Below are 27,288 nucleotides of genomic sequence, written 5' to 3' on the forward strand. Positions count from 1 at the left end.
GTGTGAAAGAAGCATCGTCTTCTGCACACCAGTTCAACAAATGACGTCACCCGCGCAGTTGAACAATATTATCAACGCATTTATAGGTTCTCCGAAAGGTTACAATGGCTATTTACGAGGCGCGAGTGTGTCTGGTATGATGACAGGGAGACACAGGGTTGGCTGTTTAGGCGTTTATTCCCCGGCCAATAGAACCAGGTTTACCACCATCTTTGTCGGTAGCATACAAAACATTTAACACTCTACTGAGAGTTAGAAACCATCCCGCACTTAACAGGTCAGTTAGTTGGATTTTTCTTTCTTCACATTTTGAAATATTATTTTCTATATTTATATATCATATTAATTTGTTAATACACACTTATGCATGTATTGCGATAATTAAACTGCATAGGCTTAATAAAGACCTGTAAAACTTGCATTATTATTTGGACAGAGGCTCGAGTGCATACTGTTGTAATCTTGAACTGCGTCATAATTGCACCATTCGTAGTTTTGACACGCCCCAAACGACGATAAAACAATTTAAAAAACCAAGTGAGCGAGTCTTTCAATACTCGCCAGTGATGTTTAACATGTAACCATGGTAATGAGCAAATTGTGTATTCTCATGTGGCATGTGCAATAATAATACTAAACTCAGACACGAAATTTAACGTACATTTATTAAAATAAAGCCGAGCGTGATAAAAATGCGCAAATTGTGTATTCAACCACATTTCTGGACGCAAATCACACGTAAGTTTCCGCAAACGCCGCTAGAAAAAAAAAAAAAACATGACAAATACAAAACCCTAGCTTTTGACTTAAATTGGATTAAAATACTGCCCATCTTGTTAAATATCTTTCAACAATTAATTTAATACTAAAACGTCTCCCTTTAGCTTTGTGAACTTCGGTTTGCGCCATCCGCCACAGATGGCAGCACCGTGGTTTTTACATATTTCCGTTCCTTGTCTTCCGCTGCGTTCGCAAAAGTACTCCTACCAAATGCAGTGTACTTAGAGCTAAGATGTTACACATCAAAAACCTTACCAAATATTAGTGACCCAAATGAAATGCGAAATCCGCCCGGAAGGTAAAACGTGACGGCAGCCAATGGACGAAATACTCTTAACTTACTTGTGTACAAGTGAGTGGTGTCCATTCCTGTTCCAGAAAATAGCGTGGAGTCTGCAGGTCTCTTTATCATTTAGATATATACGTATTTCAATGCAGGTTTTGTGTTTGCGTCAAAATACGACTTGCAAAGTTCTTATTTTTTCAATTTTGCTCTACAATTTATGACGGGAATGCGGACAGGGATACCCATATAACTTAGAAACACACAAATTAGAACAGTCTTAACTTAGAATCCTGGAAAAAATTACATAACTTAGAACTGTCATTATAAAGAACGATTATAATTTAGAAACAAGTAATTTTGAAACACGTAACTTAGAAATAAACAACGCTGAAACACTCAACTTCGAAAATAATAACTTAGAACTATCTCAAATTAGAACTGTCATAATTTAGAAACACGTAACTTAGAAACACACAACGAAGAACAACATAAAGTAGAAACATCATTACTTAGAAACACGCAACTTACAACATTCTCTCTTGGGTGTTTATGTGTTTCTAAGTTATGACAGTACCCCGAAGGGGCAAGTTTTTTATAGCTAGAAGAGGCTGGTAGACTCGCGTTACAATCAACGCCATAAAGTTTCCCTTCAGAACTTCAAGAAGAAACACAGATGATTGTATTGTTGAAAAAACTCTATAAGAAAGGAAAGTAATATTGCATTGTTAATGAAGATTGTTTTTTAATTGGGATACACTGAGCTGCTTTATAATAGTAAGAAAGAAAATTGGATCCAGTGCTGGTGTAAAATGCAAGAGATAGTACCGTATAAGAGAAAATCGGAAACTTTTCAGGACATTTCATATGGTGATAATAGTAATAATGATAATAAAGCACCGTTCATTTATATATATATATGGATTTAACACCTTAAATCCAGTTAAAGCTAATGCTAAACAACCTTGATTATTTGTGAAATAATTGTTTATAGTCCATATACGTTAATACTTATACAATTTCACACCTTAAAAGTCAACAAAGAAATGTTTAACACTTGCAATTTGTACAATACAAACATAGAAAAATATATTTTCGAATGTTAATCATGGAATGCCAAAGAAAAAAATGTGAAAATTTCGTAAATATATATATATATTTGGCATTCCATGATTAACATTCGAAAATATATTTTTCTATGTTTGTATTGTACAAATTGCAAGTGTTAAACATTTCTTTGTTGACTTTTAAGGTGTGAAATTGTATAAGTATTAACGTATATGGACTATAAACAATTATTTCACAAATAATCAAGGTTGTTTAGCATTATCTTTAACTGGATTTAAGGTGTTTCGAACATTATTATGCTGTTAATGTGCGCATAATCCGATGTTCATTGACTTGGATAATTTATTGTTATTAACAACATTTAAGTTAATCATTTTGTTCTTAATATGGCTGGATTGGTTGAGCCTTTTCACAGGCTTTGTATTTTGGCAAGAATATTAGGTTTTACTTCTTATAATTTTTTTCCCTTCGTTTTTTGTCACGTTCATCTTAGTCAATAACGAAATAATTTTAATTTTATATGTTAAGTGAAAAAGTGCGTGATTTTTAATAACTAGATACTACACTTATTTCGTGAAAACGTTCCGTGTGAATATATTTCTCAAAATACTGTAGCTTTTTCTTACTCTTACGACGAACCACCGACGTTCAGTGGTAGTGAACAGCTATTCTGATTGGACCCGTCAAGTGAGGAGCAGGACCGCCCATCGAACCATAGCAAATAATAAAACAAATTGAAGGGTGCCACGCAACAAAATGTTTTTCACAACTTTTACAGGATAACATGTACAAAGCTGTATTTCAGTTTTGATTGCTATTTTGTTGTTGTTGTTGTTGTTGTTGTTGTTTGCATGTCAATATTAGTACTACTTCACTTTAAGATAAGGCTCGCATACCTTGACTGCGCTAAACGAAGCAGAATAAAATATACAAGGTGAGTTTAAAACATGTATACTACTTATATTCTTAAGTGCTTCCCAAGTCTGGCAAAAAACTTTCAAGTTGGGGCTGAATAACCATTTATTGTAAATGATGAAGAAAGTAATTAAGATAGAACACTGAGCGTCTGAATTATGTTAAATAAAAAAAATATTTTTACAACCACCAAAAATTTTGTCAATGTAGCAAATATTATTTCATTAAATTAATTAAGGGTATCACCTTATTTTCAACACATTTTTGTAGCATGCAATCAAACCCCAATTATTTCAATGAAAAAGTTTTCCTACAGAGACAACATTCACAGTGGTAGTAGAACTTAATTAAATTAAACTTATGGTAGAAAGAAATGCAGTTTGCACGGTTAATTTATTCTAGGGCGTATCACAGCCGTTCTGTATTGCAGTGTATGTTATCTAATTGGCTGAGTTTATTCTTTCACCGATCAGAGCCAATAAGGCCCGTTCTACAATGACCCGGAAAGGGAGACGGATCACGTAAACGGAGACGGATCTCAGGGATCAGCGTTTCTACTACAGCACGTAGACGGAGACGGACCCGTACGGATTAGCTCGGCATTGCTGAGCTCTTCCGCTTACGTTCCTTCCGTGCGACCGATATAAGCCGAGTACTTGGCTGCGGTGATAGCCATGTTTGTCTATCCGTATGGATCTGTCTCCCTCTGTATGCTACTGCAGACAATCTGTTCTCTGATATCCGTCCCCGTTTAAGTGATCCGTCTTCGTTTCCGTGTCGTAGAACGGGTCTAAACAGAATGTTTAAAAAATACGTGATACGTACGTTAAACGGAATGAATGGACGCTGATAAATTCTAGAAAAAAAATGTTTCATTCAACAAATTACTTCCAAAAATCATTCATAATAAAACTACCCTACACTGTATTTGTTTTTTTTTTAATGGAACAGAAATATTAATGTAAAATTACAAATATTAGTAAATTTTTACATTTTAGTGAAAAAAAACAGTATCATTACAAAATAGTGTTCACAGTAATACTGGGTTCATATTCTACCAGGGAATTTCTACCTCCAATAGTTAAAGTTATTTGTAAAACTTTCCCTGTATAACTTTCCAGTATTAACTGTGCATGTAATGATCACGATACAACAAAATTAAGTTCAATTATTTAATATTAGATTATATTTTCTAATTATTTAAAAACATATGCTTGAATGAATCATCAATTAAAATATAAAACTATACGCCAATTTTCTTATGAAATACTCAATACTAGCCCGAAAAAACGTATTTAACATATGCAAAAAATAACCATAGCCATGTGTTGTAAAAAAATTGCAATATCTTCCCTGTGGTATTACAAACTATTTCTTGGAAACAGGTTTCCAAAGCAATCTTTTGCAAAAGTACAGAAAATATTTTTTTCCTTGTAATTGCGGTCGTCAGCAGTGACGCAAGGTTTCACCCCCGCGTCTTGATTTTGAAAACGTTCCCGCTACAATCATTGTGCTTCCCTCGCATCTCTGTCAGCGATCCTGTCCATGTAATACATGACGACCTTGATTCGCGTACGCTAAAAATCCGGTTTCTGTGAACTGCGCGTTGGTTTAGTTTGCCGGGAAGCGCCCTCCAGCACTTCGCCGGTTTGAGTTCCGAGCGTGCGTTGTACGACGACTTGTGCTTGTCTAGTTTCGTGTTATCAACCGCGTGCTGTACGTATCACGAAATTTTAAATTTAATTTTGTATGTGTGTATATACATATATATTTTTTTTCCAGAAGATACCGCCGAAATGGCAACTAACGGTCATCGAAGTCCAACTGTGTCCGTCATCCAACTGGAAAACCACAGCTCCACGTAAGTGACAACTGGTTTTCGCTTAGGACAGTACGATGACAAACTAGGTTTCATTATCTAACAATGTCTATTAACATTTTTACATGTATTGATGTTAGGTTATCATTCAGCAAGTTATTGATTCATAATCGAATTTACACATGTGTGTATTTGTAATTAAAATATTTTACAATTCAAATTTATCATTATTCTTTAATTTTAAACAAAAATAATAATTTTTTACTTATCCCAAATACTCCGCCTAATTAATAAACTTAAAATCCTCAAAATATTTGTCATTGAAATTTTATGAATGATATATTCCGTGAGAAAAAATGTTTGCGATAAGTAGTCTAAGAAAACAATTAATACCAAGTGGTTTCACTTGAGAAGAGGCGTGTTTGTGATGTCAATCCAATCGTATTATAGAATCTAAATTTAATTTTAAACTTTGAGATATCTAAAGATGCCGATTTTTAAAGGTCACTGCAATAAAAATAATTTAGTCCCTTGCGTACTTTTATCGCGATTTTGCGTTTAACGAGTGAAAAACAGTAATTTTATTTTGATGTGATTGAATGTTGGGACTTAATAAGTGTTGTTGGTCATACATAATGCGTTAATTGGAGTGCTTTTAACGTGTCAGTGTTTTATTTTCAAAAATTTCACTGTTCTTAACTTAATGGCCGGTTGCAATGATCAGTTGCACCCACAACCATAAAAAGTATTTCATAGACACGCAGGCGGAAGACTTATCAGGCTTTAGTTGTTAAATGTAAGTATGTAGGCGCAACCGTGAATCAACCATTTATTACTATAATGAAGTCAAATATTAGCTTACGTTAACATAAAACAAGGCAATGCGCTGGCAATACAATAGAATATGGGTGTTATCTCATGTTATAAAAATGCGCAGATATCATTAAACTCAAGCAACTGGACTAACAACCATGTCTTGACGCTACACAAGTTACTCTGTGCTGTTGTTGTCTCGTTGTGCTTTTGATCCATATTTTCTTTGTTGAATAATATTCCAATGTGCTTGGTTTCGATCGTAGATACTTTTTGGTTTGTTGCTTTGTCCTTTCACGCAAAAACGCAGCAAACGGATCGACATAATTTTTGGCATAGAGATAGTTTATAGGCCGGAGAGTGACTTAGGCTACTTTCTATCCCGGAAAAAGGCACGACTACAATGGGATATATCTTGGGCGTAATTCTGTAATAATATATAAAAAGCGTGAGGTGATTGATATCAGTTGTCTTACATTTTATATCACAAATGACAATTATTTAGGATAGAGTCACTACGAAAATGAAAGAATAGAGCACTCCACGCTTTTTTTCATTAACATTAATTTTTCTGTTTACTAATTAATTATTATTTTAAGCTAACTAAAAAAAATCCTTTATACAGAGTTATAATTCATTCTTTCGCTTTTGAACAAATTACGTTTATTTAAAGATTATTATTTTTTGAACTTTTTAGTTTGTACAACATAGAATGGTGATTTTTTTATATTTTTATTATATATGGACACGTATTTCTATGTAATACCACAGGAGCACTACTTTGAAAACCACTGGTCTAATAACACCATCTGTACAGATAAAACAACACCAAGCACTGGCAAAACACAGGCAAGGTTAATTATTGCACTGACCACACTCAGTCCTGTTCTGAAGTATGAATCTACAATTAGCGCTGACAAGCCTAGTTATCAGTTGAGCAGTCAGCTCGTGACTGAAGACAAAGATGATCCTGTTTACCCTCAAAGACTCATGGAAGTAAGAAGTTAGGGAGTCAGCAGCTGCAATCGTTGCTATGTTATTAATTGAAGTATAAAAGACAGCCCCCTCACCTTTCACATCTGAATGTCAAAATATACATTTTTTTTTCATTTTTTAATTTTTTTTGGTTATGATAATGTTTCAAGTTAATTCCTTGCTGGTATGTTGTTGAAATAATTGCTTAACAACTTGGTGGTATTGTGATTCTTCCTTGCGAGTTTCTTTTAAAGCAATACTAAACAAACTGCTAGAGTTAGCCTTCATACAGACACGGTGTGTTTTGTTGAACAGTTGGTAAACAGAGTGACTTGAAATTTTGGAAGACTCCCTCCTAAATGGCCTCATTACAAAGACCTGGCTGGTTGTTTGCTGCAGGTTGAAATTGACGTCGAACGAAGATGTGAGCACCATCGCAGACGGCGGAGAATACAACCCGTTTGACAATCGAGATGTCAAGCATCCTACCGGGTGAGAGCATGGCCCTCACAAGGGTGGGGCTGGGTGGACCCTTGGGTACCCCCCGGGCCGGGCCCAGCACTGTTTATACCTAAATGTTTAACTATTATAATCTGTTACAAACTAAAAAAAAATTTTAACCAACGAAATTTTAGAAGATTTTACACACCTACAGCTAATTTTATTTTTCTGTAAGTATTTTCATGTTTATCTTAGTGTGTGAAATACATATAGATACTTGCTGTGGTTATTTTAAAGTAAAATAATTTCATAAATAAAGCTTAGTTTGGACTTATAAAATAGTAACCATAATTTTACCCTGTCTTTTCAGGTTAAATAACATTCTAAAAAGAGTGTAGGTAAGAAATAACCATGCAATTATAATGTAGCTTGTGACTGTAAAATTGTGAGGGTGGGGGGGCCCGTCTTCGAGCCTGGGTTCAGGGCCCCGTAATTGAATGTGGAGGCCATGGGCGAGAGAGTTAAAAAGCCTGGTGTTCACTTTTTCAGCAAAAGAAAAAGTTTTGTTCATATACATGGCAAAATGCTAAGGTTTTTTTTCCCCATACATGCTAATATTATAAGGAGAGTGCGTCAGATTGTCTGAAAGGCGTAAATTCAAACACTACTGCACTGATAAAATTTTTTTTATTGATTGAAAGCAATGGAAATGGGCTATGTTTTATTTTTAATATATATATGGTTCTCAAAAATATAGCTGTTTTTCTAATAAAAAACCCCAGAAAAACCACAAGATTTACAGCATTCTTGACCTACGCTATTTAAACTGTTACAGATATTTCAAAATATTTCAAATATTACTCTAGCACGTGGTGTACACATGCGTTCGAAATCATGCTATATTATATATATTTATTTAGTTATTATATACCTCGCAAGTGAACATAATTTTAAGTTTCTTAATCCAGTTTTTCTGTCAACATCTTTGTCATCATATCGACACAGTAAGAGTTTTAAAAAATTTTAATTTGAATGACAGATGTGGAACTAAACATTAATTTAAGTATCAAATATTTTTAGTAAATCTTAAAAGAAAAATCTCTGTAAAAATCTTCATCCACTCTTGTGAATATGGGTACCACGACTAATAAAAACATTTTTAAAACATAAATTAGAAACACGTACGAACTTCAGAAAATATTTTAGGCCATTTCAAGAGTTTGTTTTCCGCCTGATATACTTTTCGTGTATTACACTTGAAAGTAATATTAGAGGGACACGTGGTTTTGGGCCTTTATTGGGATGCCATAGATAATTAAACACAGCAGACCTAACACGCCTTGAAGACCCCAGGTACGTCGTGGTTTCCTCCACATTAATAATGCCACAGTAAAACAACAAAAAGCCACAACGATCACAATAGATCTGTTATTTTCCCATGAATCTACTCTTTTTTAAGTTGGGAAAAATCTAAGTATAGTGATTATTCTTACAGGCATACACAAAAAATAAGGGGGTAATGTTTTGTAAAAAATTAACATGATTTAAGGCCATAATAATTTCCGAAATAAAAGGTTAAACAAGAACTAATTAATTCCCACGTGTAATTGTCTTATTTAATGTTTTAATTCCTTGAGAACAAAATTCATAGGCAAGGTTTGTTTGAAAATAGAGCAAATCATACACGTTAAAATAAGATAATCCTACAACCAGCCCGTTAATTGCTTTGTATCGTTATGGATTCTAAGAAAAAAAACAAAAATCTAGAAAAACAAATAGAAACTAATCAATTATATTTCACTCAAATATAGTTCCCTGAATATCTATAATTACTGAAATACAATATCTTGTTTGGTAATTCACATAAAAACGGGATTTTTTTTTCCAATGAGAAATAAACGTTTTCTCCAGTAGCCAGGATGGTTGACAGGATGCTTGAGAGGTGAGATTAATGCATTGTGTAATATCTAGGGACTGGAAAAATTCGCGGTTTCAATGACCACTAGGATACACTCCACGATTCTCTATGTACTCGGGCAACTATCACCTGGTCATTGGCTACCGACTCGGGACACCTGTTTACTGCGATTCTTATGATTCGATACTTCTTTTGTTGAGTGTTTGCCATTGGCTCAGAGTCCTTCAGGTAAATTGCGGTCCAATCACTGACGCAGCATTAAGCTAAACGAGTTTGGATTCCAGCCTGTCTCGAAAGGAATCCGCGAATTTTTCCGGTCTCTAGTGATATCATGTAGGCGTAATCATTTATTAAGATTAAAAATTGTCACTTAAAATGTTTCAAACTTCCTGATGTGTCGTTAAGTGACCTCCCTACCAGGCAAGGCCATAACCAATCGCCAGAGGGATATCCTGTAGAGTCTACCCGGGTATTTTTATGTTCACCTCCTCACAACTGATAAAAATATTATCCATCGTCACCATCTTTGCCTTTCGCGTGACCACTAACCATCACCATCACGATGAAACCTATTATTAGCATTGCCATAGACATCACTGCTGCAATCGCCCCCACCACCTCGGCCAACATGGTCACCACGGCCATGACCACTCTCCATGAACCGAACCATCACCACCGTAACTATAGTTAGTACAGTCTACAACCGTTAACCACACCAACATCACCACCACTATCGCTATTGCCATTTCCACAGTTGCCATCAATATTACTTCTACTCACTGTTAATTTATTTTTATAAATTGAACATAAATATTCACGTAAAATTATAAATATTTAAATCGATTCACTTTGCCAAGTGTTTTACTTTTTGTAACGTACTTTGACAACCCAGTTGAATTCTTTACAAACGCTCGTTGACAGAGCATCAGTGAAGGAAGAACACGCAGACCTTTAGTGCTACTTTAGAGGAATGTGACAATTCTGGACAAGTCATTTGACGTAAACTATTCTAACGACTGGCTCAATTAACAGTCGAGCGATGGCGAAAACCCAGCTGCAGCTGCTCAGGGATTCAACTACATGTTCCCGAATCTCGTTTATTAATTTTACCACACCTTTAAAGAATTTTAACAATAGAATATATAATTTACAAATAAATGAAAATTAAATTTTCCCAAAACCCTGAAAAAAAAACTCAGGTTTCTGTTGCTTCGGGAAAACCTAAATTCTATTTATTTTTACGAATGATATATTTAAAAATAGTTTAGAGATTTAGACTAATTAAGAACGGTTATGAAGACCACCTAGACAGAAGTGTATATGTGTTCGTGAGACGGTATGTAATAAGAGCGACGCTCGCTGGTGCTTCTAGCGCGGTATCGGCTCTAAGCGCAAGGATCTGAACTGACACGCAATCTTCTCGTCGTTTTAAGGACAAATATTAGATTTGAGCTGTAACCACAACATTAGATGGCGTAGAAATGAAGTTAAAGGATTAATGCAAGGCCCTTGGGTGCTTTCAAGAATCTTTACGGGGCGTTTCATTTTGTAAAATTTTTTCCGAAAAAAAAAAAAAAACATTTTAAAAAAGAAGTATTTAAACGAAACTACCCATCCAGCCTCAACGCATGCGTTCTTGTAGTACCTACTTACTACAATCTATTTATTGGCATCTGGTTTCCGAAGGAATCTTTTTGTAAAAAAAAAGTGGAGAACATTTTTGTTCTGTGCCACTTACATCGCAGCCACACAACCGTCACCACCGCGTACACTCACACACACGTCACACAGGAATTCGCCTCCCTTTTTTTGACATGACAACGTCTAATAAATCGATGAACGCCGGCTGCACGCACGAAAAAGTGTCCTGTTACGCACATTGTCCCGTTACGCTGGGCCCCGTTACGCACATTGTCCCGTTACGCTAATTGTACGCTTGCGCCGCATCTATCTCTCTTCCACTCGATTGGAACAACCATCGATTTGACTTTTTCGAGGCACATTAAACTTGAAACACTCCCATTCGTTTCCTACTTTTCCTATCATCGTCCTATCCCTTACAGAATACCACAGATTATAAGATGTTAAATAGCAAACATGTATAAAAGTTATAGTTAAAATAATCTCTTCGTTAAAGTAATAAACATATTTGAATTAATGAGTGCAAATAAAAGTAAATTTATCAATGAAATTGTAGATTTAATTTCACTCCTTCTTTGTATCCATACAAAATAGTGATAATTCGATAAAATGATTCAATTTTATTCGTAAAACTGTGTAATCATTTCATCAATGTTTTGTTATGACGTTGTCACGATAAACTATCGTCCGTAAACCGACTTTACAGACAACCAATTTTTTTTGTTTCGTGACCCGGCGCTCTTAGCACCCGCGTTGCCACCGCCAGGGCCCGCACGTATGCGCTGTTTCATAGCAGTCAGGAAAGCAAGTGGTTGGAGACATCGACTGCTACCAGAGGCCGAGCGAACCCGTCCCAGCATCGACATCACTTGCGTCGCCCTCAGTCCGCTAGCGACCACACGAGTGACTCGAAAAAACTCCCGAGTGCACTGTTAGAAATTACAGAATAATATACAGAATTTTCAACCAAGAATTCAACTATAAATGAAGAGTTCTTCACTGTTTCAAACAACTGAATCAACGTAGAAACTACGCCCTTATTTTTTACTTACCCATTGTATGTTCCGTTCTAAACTAAGGTAAAAACACGTGGACATCTGCAGACTTAACCAGTTTTATTTTGAAAGGTTTGTTAAACAAATCAAGAATATTCTTTTGGGTTCATGTTCAAAGAAAGTTAACTGTGTCCGTAAATTTAGGAAGGTAGCCGTAGATTTACGAAGATCCCTGGATAATTCGTGAACAGCGTCCTTTGTAAATTGAAGACTTGAGCAGTGTCGTAATAACATCAGTTACACCACACATTTATCAGCTGAATTTGGCTCGATCTTCGCACGTTTATGGTTTCGTTTTTTTTGTCAATTCTTGGTTTTTTTCCCTTTGTCAACCCGTATTGGATTATTCCCGAGAAATTATTCTAAAGGAGTGTTATCCTAAGATATTTTGCGTGTAATTTAGTTTTTCCGCACATTATTTTTTAGTAAATTCATAATATAACCATATTTAATTGTTTATAAAATGTTTTTTTTTGTGGGCACGATAACTGCCACAATTTTTCACAAATCACTTCCAAACTGATACATAATATTTAATAGTGGAAAATTTTGGTCGAGTTCGTTAATGGGCAATATCCAACCGAAGGGGTGGAATAGGGAAGGTCTTTTGAGAAAAAAAAAAAAACAGTTAAAACGCCGTAACTCCCATATATGGAAAATATCACATCCGTTTGAACTTATTTTAACTCGCGTAGGAGTAATAATAAAATGTTTTGTCTGAATACGTTTTTGATACGACCTACCATAACTGCATGGGGTTGAAAAAACAAGGGTTAGAGGACAAAGAAAAAAATGATAACTCCCTTCGTAGCCACAATATCGAATTCGTACGAATTGTATTAATCTTATAATTTTTATATAAAACTTTTGTCTGAATTTTTTTATGAGACTAACCTTAAATGTAAAGGATGAAAAAAAGAAGGATAAAATAAAAAAACAATATAACTACCTTAGTAGGTACACTATCAAATTCGTTCAAATTATTTGCAAATATTCAAATTGTATACAAGATTTTAGTCTGAAACAATTTTTGATAAGACTAGTCATTGTTGCAAGGGGTTGAAAAAATTAAGGGTAGAATTTAAAAAAAAAAATGCATTACTCCCGTTGTAGGTACACTATAAAATCCATTAAAATTGTTTGTAAATCTTATAATAATTTTTATCTAAAACTTTTGTCTGAAACAATTTTTGATTATGAACCATTGTTGAAGGGGGTTGAAACTAATAAAGGGGATAGAATTTAAAAAAAAAAATCATAATTTTTGTACTTTTTACACTATTAAATCTATTCGATTTTATTGCAAAACCTTAAATTATTATTTAACACATTCATTTGAAATAATTGTTTATACGACAAACGATTTCTGCAAGAGGTGGAATAAACAGGAGTAGAATGACAAAAAAATTTATAACTCCCTTAGTAGGCACACTATCAAATCCGTTCAAATTGTTTGTAAACCATTACTATTATCAAAACTTTTGTCGGAAATAATTTTTGATACAATCAGTCGTTACTGTAAGGGGTGGATGGAGGGTTTAAATTACAAAAATAAAATTTTAATCCCCTTAGTAGGCATACAAACCATTATTGCAAGGGATTGTAAAAACTTGGGGTGACATGATAAAATAAATAAAATTTCCCTACAATGTACTCTATCAAAGTAATGCTGATTTATTTAAATTTTTTTAATTTTGTTGAAAAATTTGTCTAAAGTAAATTTTATTTTAAAAAAATCTCTACTGAAAGGGGTGGAAATAACAAGGGTGGAAAGATAAAAAACATTACGTTTTTAATAGTTATTTTATAAAATCCATTTTAATTTATTGTAAAACTCCTAAACTTTTCTAAAAAATTTCGCTGTTTTTTTCTTTCATAAAACGAAATATTACCATAAAAATAGGGGTTTATAAAAATAAAAATTTCCATACTATCAAATTTGGCGGAATAAATATTTATATCCAACCTTATATTAGCTTAAAATTTTGTCCAAAAAATTTTTGTAGGCTATGACTAAGTATTAGTGTAAGGGATGAAAAATAGTGTTTCAAGTTCTAAAATATTTGCATAGCTACCTTAGTAGGAATAATATGAAATAAGTTAAGTCATTCAATTCTGGATGCATTGAGTTAAAAACATTCAAATTATTTGTGCTGCATGGATGAGAAAATGTTTAAATCATTATTTTTTTTTTAATTTGGCAAACATATAGGATGTTATGTACATTAAGTTCTTTAAATGTTCCAGGAGTTTATATAATTTTCCAAAACATTTCTAGAAGAAGTAGGTGTTTCTAAATCTACCTACGCTCGTAGGTTGTGTCGAAGTTAATTTTTGTTTATTACACCATTCATTAAATCAATAATAATTAAGTTTTTCAATATCAAATAAAAACTAAAGATTATACTTATTTGGAAAACATATTTTTTATTTATTTAATTAAATATAAGTATGTTAAAAATAAAGAGCCTAAAGATGAAAGGCTACCTACGAAACGTTTATCGAAAACGGCATACAACATTATTTCAGGATTTCAGTAAATTTAAGTTCATAAAAAAATTAAATAAAGTGTAGCTTAGTAGAAAAAAACACTTTTTTTTTTACAATTAAAAGTTGTCATATTAGGAAGGTTTTTAAAATCATGTGCAAAAACACGAAATATTAGAGGCAAAATAATTTAGGAAGCCGCCTCTTTAAATCTGGTTGCGGTCCAGTGAGGGCTAATCCACGTAGAAAAAAAAAAAAAAAAAAAAAAACCTTTTCCAATCAACAACCAATTTGTTTCATTAAAATGTATGACTTTTTTTTAAATTAGTAAATAACTTTAAAAAACTATAAAATCGAACTTATTATAACGAATTTTCAAGATGTTAAAACATACCTGAAGGGAATTATTTTTTTTAGAAATTTTGTGCTGGCCCATTCAACCCATGGGGATTTGGGGGGGGGGGGGGGAGGTGATAACTCTCCTGACACCCACAACCCTCCCACAAACCACCGAAGCTGTGCGCACCCGGGAAGCCTTCATTTCACAGATGAGAGAGCCACACCCGAAGTTCCCCGAAGTTCATGCTCGCTTTTTTTCCCCCCGGTCTATCTCATTCTATAAACCGGTGTGGCATTAAATTTTGCGGTCGATTAGGATAGGTTAGCTACATTATAAATACTTTAAAACATTGTGGATGGTTGGTTATATTAGGTAAGTACAGCTACATTAAAAATACTGTAAAATCATTTAATGGTTGCTTATAGCAAATAACTTTTCAATATGTAGCTATCCGCAGGGCTAGGAAACATTTTACATGATTTCACAGTAGTTTTAATGTAGCTATCCTAACCAAATCAACCGTGAACAATGTTTTAAAGAATTTATAATGTAGCTAACCTAACCTTTTACACTGAACAAACCCCCCCCCCCCCCCCACCCCCGAAGAGAACGATCGGTAGAGACCCGTGAATTTCGCGGATTCATTTCGTGTTATGCTAAAATTCAAATAATTATACATTGGTGCTGCTTCTGTCATTGGTTCACTGTTAATCTGGATGACTGAGAGCCAATTAGAGACCCTCACTCATAGAAGTGTCGAATCACAGGCCACCCAGTCGAGACGTCTCACAAGTCAGCAGCCATTGAACAGTTGGCATTTGCCCGAGTGTGTAGAGGATATTGGAGTCTATCCTGGAGGTCATTGAATCCGCGAAATTCACGGGTCTCTAACGATCGGGCGTTTGTCTCTCTCTCGTCTGTGAAAAGAAGGAAGGCTTCCCGTGCGCACACCCCCTCCTCGAGTGCACACCGTGGTCTCGATGCGATGGTAACGTGAGAATGTGAGTGTGTGTGCGCAGGGACTGCGGTGCGCTCGCCCACCTGCTCAAGTGCAGCGTGGGCACGGGAGTGCTGGCCATGCCGTTCGCCTTCCTGCACGGCGGCACGGTGTTCGGCCCGGTGGTGGTCGTGGCGCTGGGCCTCGTGTGCGCACACTGCATGCACATCCTGGTGAGCGCGCCTCTTTGCCTGCGCCCTCCGCACGACCTACTACCAGTACTTTGCCTTGTCCCAACACCTCTTGTCTGTCAACCGTTCCCTGAACAGCTTTCCAGTAGCATAAGCCTGACGAAACAAAATATAATGCACAAATATTGAAAAGTAGAATTTATTGTCTATGGTTAAAAAAAATGGTTGTCTGTAAAGTCGGAAAAGTAGGAAACGAATGGGAGTGTTTCAAGTTTAATGTGCCTCGAAAAAGTCAAATCGATGGTTGTTCCAATCGAGTGGAAGAGAGATAGATGCGGCGCAAGCGTACAATGAGCGTAACGGGACAAAGTGTAACGGGACAATGTGCGTAATGGGACATTTTTTCGTGCGTGCAGCTGGCGTTCATCGATTTATTAGACGTTGTCAATTCCAAAAAAAAATATTATGTTTAAATAAAACATCAACTATGAGCCGCATTATCTAGAAAATTAAAACGTATTTCATACATTCGAAAATAACTATGGGCATGTGTTGTACAAAGCTACAATATCTTTCGTATAGCAATACAGAACATTTCTTGGCAACGCGTTTCCTAAGGAATCTTTTGTGAAAGTACTGAAAAAATAATATTTTTTTCCCCCTCGTGTATCGGGACACGCCTGCGCTAACGACAAAAGCGAGATTGCGGCAATTAACCTGCTGGTATGGAGTGACACTGCAGTAATTGTTTTTATTACACAAATAATAGAACAAAAATATATGCATAATTTATTATCTGGCCACAGATATTTCTCACTTCGGTTAGAAAATTTTACAATAAATTCGTGAAACTATATAATTTTTTTTGAACATGAACGTCATAAATCAAAATAAACTTTTAAAATTTAAAAAGGGTTAAACTTACTCTTCTTCAAACAGAGAAAAAAGTCCGGTCTTATCGAAACATATCTGCTTCATAGTAAAACGTTCAATCGGAAGCTAAATATTTATTTTCAATAAATTTCATTCTACTTTAAAACTTTAAAATTGTTCTCCTGAAAAATCGCTTTTTTTTTTTAGATACGAATTTGTTGAAAGGAGTGAGCGAATTATTGAGATGATTGGCATCCATGGTCTCAGCCTGAGTGATGGGAACCGATGGTTTCACTTCAGAATTAATGATAGGCACCTTTGAGTCCCTGAATTTATGGGTCTGGTTCATCCTTAAAAGTCCGTCACTTTGGGGTTGATTTACATGCCTCCTAATGCACCATATATAAGCTATATATTAAATAAAAGAGACATGATGGCATGCATCAAATGACTGTTAGATTGTGAGTAGTATAGGAAAGTATTTCCGGGCGCACGGCGCTGGCGCGTGGAGCCAGAGCCGGTGTCCGCCATCTTGGATTGTGACGTCACGGCGGCCATCTTGGATGAGCGTAACGGGACACAGCGTAACGGGACAAGTTTGACCTTGACCTTTGACCCTCAAAATTCGCCAAAATTGGGCAAAAATTGCCCAAAATTCGTCAAAATTTACATTTCTGTGGAAAAAAATTCCGCCAAAAATTTTCAAAAAATTCCACAAATTAAAAATTTCTCTTTTCGAGGGAAAAATTCCAATTTCGAGGGAAAATTTCCCGTTTTTATTCCTCAAAAATCCCAGCGGCTAGAAATGTCCTGATAGAGGCTTAAGCATCCTTAACTCAAGCCTCAGTTAAGCCTCTGACGTCATCATGGATGATGACGTCACCGCTGCAATTTCCGTTACGGTCGCCATCTTTAACTTTTTTATGTATTACCCGATTTTAATGAAATTTTTTTTAAAAATTATAAAAAAAATTAAATAATAAAATTTTAACAAAATAATTATAAAAAATATACTTTTACGACACGGAGTTCGGAGTCCTCGGTTCGAACCCGACGAATGCAAAAAAAATTAAAAATGGCGACAGGCTCCTTCCTCAATGGTGGTTGCAGGCAGACTGACTCCCACCACTTTTTTCAAAGCATATATATCGTCACCCAGTATGACGTCACGTCCACCATCTTGAAATTTGGACGCCATCTTGAAAATCTTTATTTATTATCCGAATTTAATGAAAAAAATTCCAAAATTCATCAAAAAATTAACGTATTTGAATTCTGTTTGATTATATCGATGTACCTCCTTGGTTCGATTCCCGGCGAGAGTAAACGGTCGATCCTTCCTCCATGAAAGCTACCTAGACTGATCTAACACCAACAATACCAAGGTATATATCGTCAACTGGTATGACATCATGTCCGCCATCTTGTCTTCATCCGCTGGAGACCACCATCTTGTTTTCGTCTGCTAGAGTGTGCCGATACCATGTAGTATAATTATCTGGTCACCATACTTTTGTCCTCAACTGTTGACATTGAACATTGACCTTGACCTTGAACTTTGACCTTGACCTTGAAATTTGACCTTGACCTTGAAATTTGACCTTGACCTTGAAATTTGACCTTGACCTTGAAATTAGACCTTGACCTTGAAATTAGACATTGTCCTTGAAATTTGACTTTGTCCTTGTCGACCATCATGGATCCGACATTTTATGTTCAGTACATGCTACCAGGAGCTACCACCTGCTGGAGTACGTCATAGTGTGTGTGTACTTGTATTATAGAGTACATTTCCATCTGGATAATTTTATTCTAACCCGCTACAGTGCAGTAATCATTTATTATGGAGGTGCCCTCCGCCATCTTGAAATTTGGCCGCCATCTTGAAATCATGTAATAATGTAGCTAGAAAAGCGGGAAAAAATCCAAAATTCATTAAATAAATCACTCATTAATTTACATATTGATTCGATCGATTCCCGTCCTCGGTTCGATCCCTGGCCGATACAAAACAACTTTAATTAAAAAAATACTAAAAAAGTGTTAGGTTTGAGAAAATAAAAACACCACAAGTTCTATTAAAAAAAAATTTTTATTAAATAAATTCAATACACTACTACAAGTACAAAAAAAACACTGACAAATTACCAAAGCCTTTTGGATTCCTCGATTCAAACAGTCTTCTTATTGTACGGACTAAGCCTTTTACATGACTTTAAATGTCTATCCGATCCGTTCATCACCGCAGCCAGAGACGGACTGAAGTTCATAGCACCTATATATAGTCTCATTAGCCGATACAACACATGAGTCAAATCAATAACCATGTTCATTATACTTCTCGGAGCATTTTTTATAATGACGATGTAAGCTGTCGAGACGTGAAATTAGTTTATTACATTTTATGCACTGAAATTGTATTCTTTGAACATTATAAGAACAACCGCTTCTTTCATGTCTGCGAGCATTTGAGGTGATAGTAAATGATGCACCACAGTATTTGCACTGATGCGAAGTACGCTCTTCATTAATTGAAGTATTCAATGCTGATGAAACTTCAGCTGATGGTGGAACAGCACATATCGAAGTCTCCTCCAGTGTAGTCAGAGACGTTGCCAACGGGATCTGCTCCAACATCGTCGGCGCCGACGTCATGGTTCCCGTAGTCGATGGTACATCATCCATCGAGTACGACGTTAAAGTCGGTAAAGATGCCATCGAAGTCTCAAGAACAAGCAATTACACGTCTTATGCACCAGAAGAAACTAGGTGATCCGTACACCGTCGACGGCAGTAACAAACTGAGTGTCCTGCTGTCTAGGACTCGTTTATATACATTAACCGGTTTTAATAATACGCTAGTCAAATCAAGAACATTTTACTAAAATACTAGAGTCAAAACAACATTAAAAAATAGAAGCACCATCAAAAAAAAGTAAGCACACTTGGAAGCACCTTCAAAAAAGGAAAAACAATAGGAAGCACCGACTACGAAAAGGCAGCACATATGGAAGCACCGACTACGAAAAGGCAGCACATTTGGCAGCACCGACAACGAAAAGGCAGCACATTTGGAAGCACCGACTACGAAAAGGCAGCACATTTGGAAACACCGACAACGAAAAGACAGCACATTTGGCAGCACCGAAAACGAAAAGGCAGCACATTTGGAAGCACCGACTACGAAAAGGCAGCACATTTGGCAGCACCGACAACGAAAAGACAGCACATTTGGAAGCACCGACTACGAAAAGGCAGCACATTTGGAAGCACCGACAACGAAAAGGCAGCACATTTGGAAGCACCGACAACGAAAAGGCAGCACATTTGGAAGCACCGACAACGAAAAGGCAGCACATTTGGAAGCACCATCATCGAAAAGACAGCACATTTGGAAGCTCCATCAACTAAAAAAAAGGCAACAAGGAAGCACAAGTTACGAGATCTAAGTCTTAGTTAGAAATCAGAATACAAGAAATAAAAACATTAAATTCTTATAATTTAAATTATTTATTTTATTGCTTTATATTATACAAATGCAAGTAAAACAAGCCATTATTGTATGTAGCCAGCATTCCTCAGTTCCTTGAGTATGAAGGATATTTCTTTGATGCACGAATAGTTTCCTGCACAAAGCGAACCATGTAGAAGTCTTAGCCGGTCAACCAATATGTTTGGATCTTTCCATGATGTGTAATCAATCTCTTCTACCACCATCTTCCTTGCACCTTTATAAATATTATGATCTCTGGTGTCTTCCGTTTTACCACTAACCTCAGGGTAACTTTCATGTTTGAGACGGTGATCATCACAAGCTTGATCAGATTTATTTAATATATCACGTCGTTTCCACCGTTTCGGTCTCAGGACACCGCCACATTCTTCGATCTTGGCAGCTTTAGGTGCTTCATCATAGTCTATGTCTTTGTCAACAGCCTCAGAGTCACTGTAACAATCACCGTAGAAGGAATCGTCTTCACCCAATTTACCGTAATAATTCGATGTTGATGATGTTGAAGTGTCTTCATCGTCTTCATGCTTCCTTTTTAGGAGTCCATAATTTATACAAAGTAGGAAAGATCTACTTGAATTCGGCTGGAATATATTCTCACTTTTCACGTTAAGGATTCTTCCATTGTCTTCATTCTTCCGTAAATCATCAACCTCCTTAAATTTAAGTTCTTTGTCGAGATCGGAAGAGCCAAGAAAATTATTGTCGTAATGCAGATCACTCTTCCTTAGGATGATAGATTCATCGTTGTCCTCTAGCTTGTACGCAGGCTTGGCGCTACAAGTTCTGCCATGTCTTTTTAGGCTCTCTCTCCGCGTAAACGACTTGCTACATCGAACACAACTTATCATATTGCGCAGTGGATTTTTAACACAGTCATTCTTTTCGTGTTGTCTTTTATTCTTTCTCAAGATAAAATCTTTACTGCAAAACTTACACCTATGTTCTTTCGATACAGCGTCAGATCCCAAATCAGAATTCATATTAGTTACTGAGACTAATGCCAGATACCAATTGAGTGTTTTAAATTAGATCCAATACTTAAATAGAAATTTTTTCATATTTCATCAGCGAGAATTAATATATCTCCTGCAAAAGTACTTTATGCATGTAGTTCTGCTTTTCAACAACAGATGTCGCCACATGTTGCTTGCAGGTAAATAATATTTAGTTATTTTATGCGGGATGCGGGATGCTCACTAACGATCGCAAAAGAAGGATGGCTTCGCTAGACTCCAAGGAAAAGGAAGTTCGTCTTGCATGTTGGTGCTCCACAGATGTCTCATGGCATAATATTAATTTGACTGAGTAATGATATGTGTTAATTCCACCTTATAAAAATATTGCAAGTTTTGATTTAGTAGCAGAAATTATCGAATTAAATGTAACTCCAAATAAAATGACATGTCTCATTAGACAAAAAAAAAAATCCATGCAGAGAGCGGTTTCTCAGAATAGTCAGAAACACTTGAAGAAACCACAGGAATGATTGCAAGAACACGGGAAAACCCATCAAAATACTGACAAGAATAATGAGGAGCACACAGAGAAAACCATCAAAATATTGACAAGAATATTCAGGAGCACACGGAGAAAACCACCATAATATTGACAAGAATTATCGGAAGCACACGGAGAAAACCGCCATAAGTTTTCTTTGTTATCATAAAATTACAGAAAAAAATAAAAAATAAAAAAAACACAACAAATTCAAAAACTGATTATGCTAGCTTGTGAACTTCTCATTGTTGAGCAAAGATAGAGTTCTAGTCCAAGCCAGAATCAGTTTTTGAATTTGTTGTGTTTTTTTTATTTTTAATTTTTTTCTGTAATTTTATGATAACAAAGAAAACTTGTGGCGGTTTTCTCCGTGTGTTTCCGATTATTCTTGTCAATATTATGGTGGTTTTCTCCGTGTGCTTCCGATTATTATTGTTAATATTATGGTGGTTTCCTCAGTGTGCTCCTGATTATTCTTGACAATATTTTGATGGTTTTTCCCGTGTTCTTGCAATCATTCCTGTGGTTTCTTCAAGTGTTTCTGACTATTCTGAGAAACCGCTCTCTGCATGGATTTTTTTTTTGTCTAATGAGACATGTCATTTTATTTGGAGTTACATTTAATTCGATAATTTCTGCTACTAAATCAAAACTTGCAATATTTTTATAAGGTGGAATTAACACATATCATTACTCAGTCAAATTAATATTATGCCATGAGACATCTGTGGAGCACCAACATGCAAGACGAACTTCCTTTTCCTTGGAGTCTAGCGAAGCCATCCTTCTTTTGCGATCGTTAGTGAGCATCCCGCATCCCGCATAAAATAACTAAATATTATTTACCTGCAAGCAACATGTGGCGACATCTGTTGTTGAAAAGCAGAACTACATGCATAAAGTACTTTTGCAGGAGATATATTAATTCTCGCTGATGAAATATGAAAAAATTTCTATTTAAGTATTGGATCTAATTTAAAACACTCAATTGGTATCTGGCATTAGTCTCAGTAACTAATATGAATTCTGATTTGGGATCTGACGCTGTATCGAAAGAACATAGGTGTAAGTTTTGCAGTAAAGATTTTATCTTGAGAAAGAATAAAAGACAACACGAAAAGAATGACTGTGTTAAAAATCCACTGCGCAATATGATAAGTTGTGTTCGATGTAGCAAGTCGTTTACGCGGAGAGAGAGCCTAAAAAGACATGGCAGAACTTGTAGCGCCAAGCCTGCGTACAAGCTAGAGGACAACGATGAATCTATCATCCTAAGGAAGAGTGATCTGCATTACGACAATAATTTTCTTGGCTCTTCCGATCTCGACAAAGAACTTAAATTTAAGGAGGTTGATGATTTACGGAAGAATGAAGACAATGGAAGAATCCTTAACGTGAAAAGTGAGAATATATTCCAGCCGAATTCAAGTAGATCTTTCCTACTTTGTATAAATTATGGACTCCTAAAAAGGAAGCATGAAGACGATGAAGACACTTCAACATCATCAACATCGAATTATTACGGTAAATTGGGTGAAGACGATTCCTTCTACGGTGATTGTTACAGTGACTCTGAGGCTGTTGACAAAGACATAGACTATGATGAAGCACCTAAAGCTGCCAAGATCGAAGAATGTGGCGGTGTCCTGAGACCGAAACGGTGGAAACGACGTGATATATTAAATAAATCTGATCAAGCTTGTGATGATCACCGTCTCAAACATGAAAGTTACCCTGAGGTTAGTGGTAAAACGGAAGACACCAGAGATCATAATATTTATAAAGGTGCAAGGAAGATGGTGGTAGAAGAGATTGATTACACATCATGGAAAGATCCAAACATATTGGTTGACCGGCTAAGACTTCTACATGGTTCGCTTTGTGCAGGAAACTATTCGTGCATCAAAGAAATATCCTTCATACTCAAGGAACTGAGGAATGCTGGCTACATACAATAATGGCTTGTTTTACTTGCATTTGTATAATATAAAGCAATAAAATAAATAATTTAAATTATAAGAATTTAATGTTTTTATTTCTTGTATTCTGATTTCTAACTAAGACTTAGATCTCGTAACTTGTGCTTCCTTGTTGCCTTTTTTTTAGTTGATGGAGCTTCCAAATGTGCTGTCTTTTCGATGATGGTGCTTCCAAATGTGCTGCCTTTTCGTTGTCGGTGCTTCCAAATGTGCTGCCTTTTCGTTGTCGGTGCTTCCAAATGTGCTGTCTTTTCGTTGTCGGTGCTGCCAAATGTGCTGCCTTTTCGTAGTCGGTGCTTCCAAATGTGCTGCCTTTTCGTTTTCGGTGCTGCCAAATGTGCTGTCTTTTCGTTGTCGGTGTTTCCAAATGTGCTGCCTTTTCGTAGTCGGTGCTTCCAAATGTGCTGCCTTTTCGTTGTCGGTGCTGCCAAATGTGCTGCCTTTTCGTAGTCGGTGCTTCCATATGTGCTGCCTTTTCGTAGTCGGTGCTTCCTATTGTTTTTCCTTTTTTGAAGGTGCTTCCAAGTGTGCTTACTTTTTTTTTGATGGTGCTTCTATTTTTTAATGTTGTTTTGACTCTAGTATTTTAGTAAAATGTTCTTGATTTGACTAGCGTATTATTAAAACCGGTTAATGTATATAAACGAGTCCTAGACAGCAGGACACTCAGTTTGTTACTGCCGTCGACGGTGTACGGATCACCTAGTTTCTTCTGGTGCATAAGACGTGTAATTGCTTGTTCTTGAGACTTCGATGGCATCTTTACCGACTTTAACGTCGTACTCGATGGATGATGTACCATCGACTACGGGAACCATGACGTCGGCGCCGACGATGTTGGAGCAGATCCCGTTGGCAACGTCTCTGACTACACTGGAGGAGACTTCGATATGTGCTGTTCCACCATCAGCTGAAGTTTCATCAGCATTGAATACTTCAATTAATGAAGAGCGTACTTCGCATCAGTGCAAATACTGTGGTGCATCATTTACTATCACCTCAAATGCTCGCAGACATGAAAGAAGCGGTTGTTCTTATAATGTTCAAAGAATACAATTTCAGTGCATAAAATGTAATAAACTAATTTCACGTCTCGACAGCTTACATCGTCATTATAAAAAATGCTCCGAGAAGTATAATGAACATGGTTATTGATTTGACTCATGTGTTGTATCGGCTAATGAGACTATATATAGGTGCTATGAACTTCAGTCCGTCTCTGGCTGCGGTGATGAACGGATCGGATAGACATTTAAAGTCATGTAAAAGGCTTAGTCCGTACAATAAGAAGACTGTTTGAATCGAGGAATCCAAAAGGCTTTGGTAATTTGTCAGTGTTTTTTTTGTACTTGAAGTAGTGTATTGAATTTATTTAATAAAAATTTTTTTTTAATAGAACTTGTGTTTTTATTTTCTCAAACCTAACACTTTTTTAGTATTTTTTTAATTAAAGTTGTTTTGTATCGGCCAGGGATCGAACCGAGGACGGGAATCGATCGAATCAATATGTAAATTAATGAGTGATTTATTTAATGAATTTTGGATTTTTTCCCGCTTTTCTAGCTACATTATTACATGATTTCAAGATGGCGGCCAAATTTCAAGATGGCGGAGGGCACCTCCATAATAAATGATTACTGCACTGTAGCGGGTTAGAATAAAATTATCCAGATGGAAATGTACTCTATAATACAAGTACACACACACTATGACGTACTCCAGCAGGTGGTAGCTCCTGGTAGCATGTACTGAACATAAAATGTCGGATCCATGATGGTCGACAAGGACAAAGTCAAATTTCAAGGACAATGTCTAATTTCAAGGTAAAGGTCAAATTTCAAGGTCAAGGTCAAATTTCAAGGTCAAGGTCAAATTTCAAGGTCAAGGTCAAATTTCAAGGTCAAGGTCAAATTTCAAGGTCAAGGTTAAAGTTCAAGGTCAAGGTCAAAGTTCAAGGTCAAGGTCAATGTTCAATGTCAACAGTTGAGGACAAAAGTATGGTGACCAGATAATTATACTACATGGTATCGGCACACTCTAGCAGACGAAAACAAGATGGTGGTCTCCAGCGGATGAAGACAAGATGGCGGACATGATGTCATACCAGTTGACGATATATACCTTGGTATTGTTGGTGTTAGATCAGTCTAGGTAGCTTTCATGGAGGAAGGATCGACCGTTTACTCTCGCCGGGAATCGAACCAAGGAGGTACATCGATATAATCAAACAGAATTCAAATACGTTAATTTTTTGATGAATTTTGGAATTTTTTTCATTAAATTTGGATAATAAATAAAGATTTTCAAGATGGCGTCCAAATTTCAAGATGGTGGACGTGACGTCATACTGGGTGACGATATATATGCTTTGAAAAAAGTGGTGGGAGTCAGTCTGCCTGCAACCACCATTGAGGAAGGAGCCTGTCGCCATTTTTAATTTTTTTTGCATTCGTCGGGTTCGAACCGAGGACTCCGAACTCCGTGTCGTAAAAGTATATTTTTTATAATTATTTTGTTAAAATTTTATTATTTAATTTTTTTTATAATTTTTAAAAAAATTTTCATTAAAATCGGGTAATACATAAAAAAGTTAAAGATGGCGACCGTAACGGAAATTGCAGCGGTGACGTCATCATCCATGATGACGTCAGAGGCTTAACTGAGGCTTGAGTTAAGGATGCTTAAGCCTCTATCAGGACATTTCTAGCCGCTGGGATTTTTGAGGAATAAAAACGGGAAATTTTCCCTCGAAATGGGAATTTTTCCCTCGAAAAGAGAAATTTTTAATTTGTGGAATTTTTTGAAAATTTTTGGCGGAATTTTTTTCCACAGAAATGTAAATTTTGACGAATTTTGGGCAATTTTTGCCCAATTTGGGAGAATTTTGAGGGTCAAAGGTCAAGGTCAAACTTGTCCCGTTACGCTGTGTCCCGTTACGCTCATCCAAGATGGCCGCCGTGACGTCACAATCCAAGATGGCGGACACCGGCTCTGGCTCCACGCGCCAGCGCCGTGCGCCCGGAAATACTTTCCTATACTACTATTGTGGTACTGATGACGCGCCATAATTTGATGGTGTTGAGATTATTTTTGACACAAAATAGTTAAAATAGAAATAATTAATAATCATACTAATGCACATATATACAAACTTTTACTTATTTACATGTTTGATACACTAATGTGAAGGTAGTATTATGCTATCTAGAGATAAATAACAAAATAGAAACTTTTATGTAGTGCTTATTTTCAATAGCTTGTAAATCTATACATGTTATCTTTATTTGATCATTAATAAACGAATTTGTTTTTGAAAGTCAAAATACATTTTTTTTTCATTTGAGTGGCACGAACGTTAGTAAAAAAATATATGAAAATATTGAATAAAGGCATTGCTTATGTTGGCCTTCGAACCAGTTGGTAATCTAGTCGGTGTTCAAAAACAACAGCAATTTTGTGTCCCAGGTGAAGTCGTCACAGAAGCTATGCAGGCAACAGAAGATACCGAGTTTATCTTTTGGCCACACAGCGGGAGTTGCCTTCAAGCATGGACCAGTGTGGCTACGTCCATTTTCCCACAGTTTAATGTGAGTATCTAATGATGCAGAAAAAAAACACCTCAGGGAACTGCACTCTGAACTTAAAGGGCAAACATATCTAATTAATCAGCCAGACTTGACTGAAATTTATATTGATAATTTCGCTGTCTGAATTTTATGTATAAAAATGTTTCAGATTTACAATTTCTTCGACTGCAATAGA

At 36.0% G+C, this 27,288-nt stretch overlaps 1 protein-coding gene across 1 annotated transcript in view; it reads left to right on the top strand.

The window, feature by feature from the left end:
• The first annotated feature begins 4,678 nt into the window (after positions 1 to 4,678).
• Positions 4,679 to 27,288, top strand: part of LOC134532376 (proton-coupled amino acid transporter-like protein CG1139) — a 44,568-nt gene continuing 21,958 nt past the window's right edge. Inside the window, exons 1-4 of the mRNA XM_063368813.1 lie at positions 4,679 to 4,907; positions 7,053 to 7,145; positions 15,555 to 15,705; positions 26,992 to 27,113. Of these exons, the coding sequence (XP_063224883.1) occupies positions 4,843 to 4,907; positions 7,053 to 7,145; positions 15,555 to 15,705; positions 26,992 to 27,113 (431 nt within the window). The 5' untranslated portion in view covers positions 4,679 to 4,842. The remainder of the gene's footprint in view (positions 4,908 to 7,052; positions 7,146 to 15,554; positions 15,706 to 26,991; positions 27,114 to 27,288) is intronic.

Source organism: Bacillus rossius, chromosome 5 (assembly GCF_032445375.1).
Source record: "Bacillus rossius redtenbacheri isolate Brsri chromosome 5, Brsri_v3, whole genome shotgun sequence".
Taxonomy (NCBI): Eukaryota; Metazoa; Arthropoda; class Insecta; order Phasmatodea; family Bacillidae; genus Bacillus; species Bacillus rossius.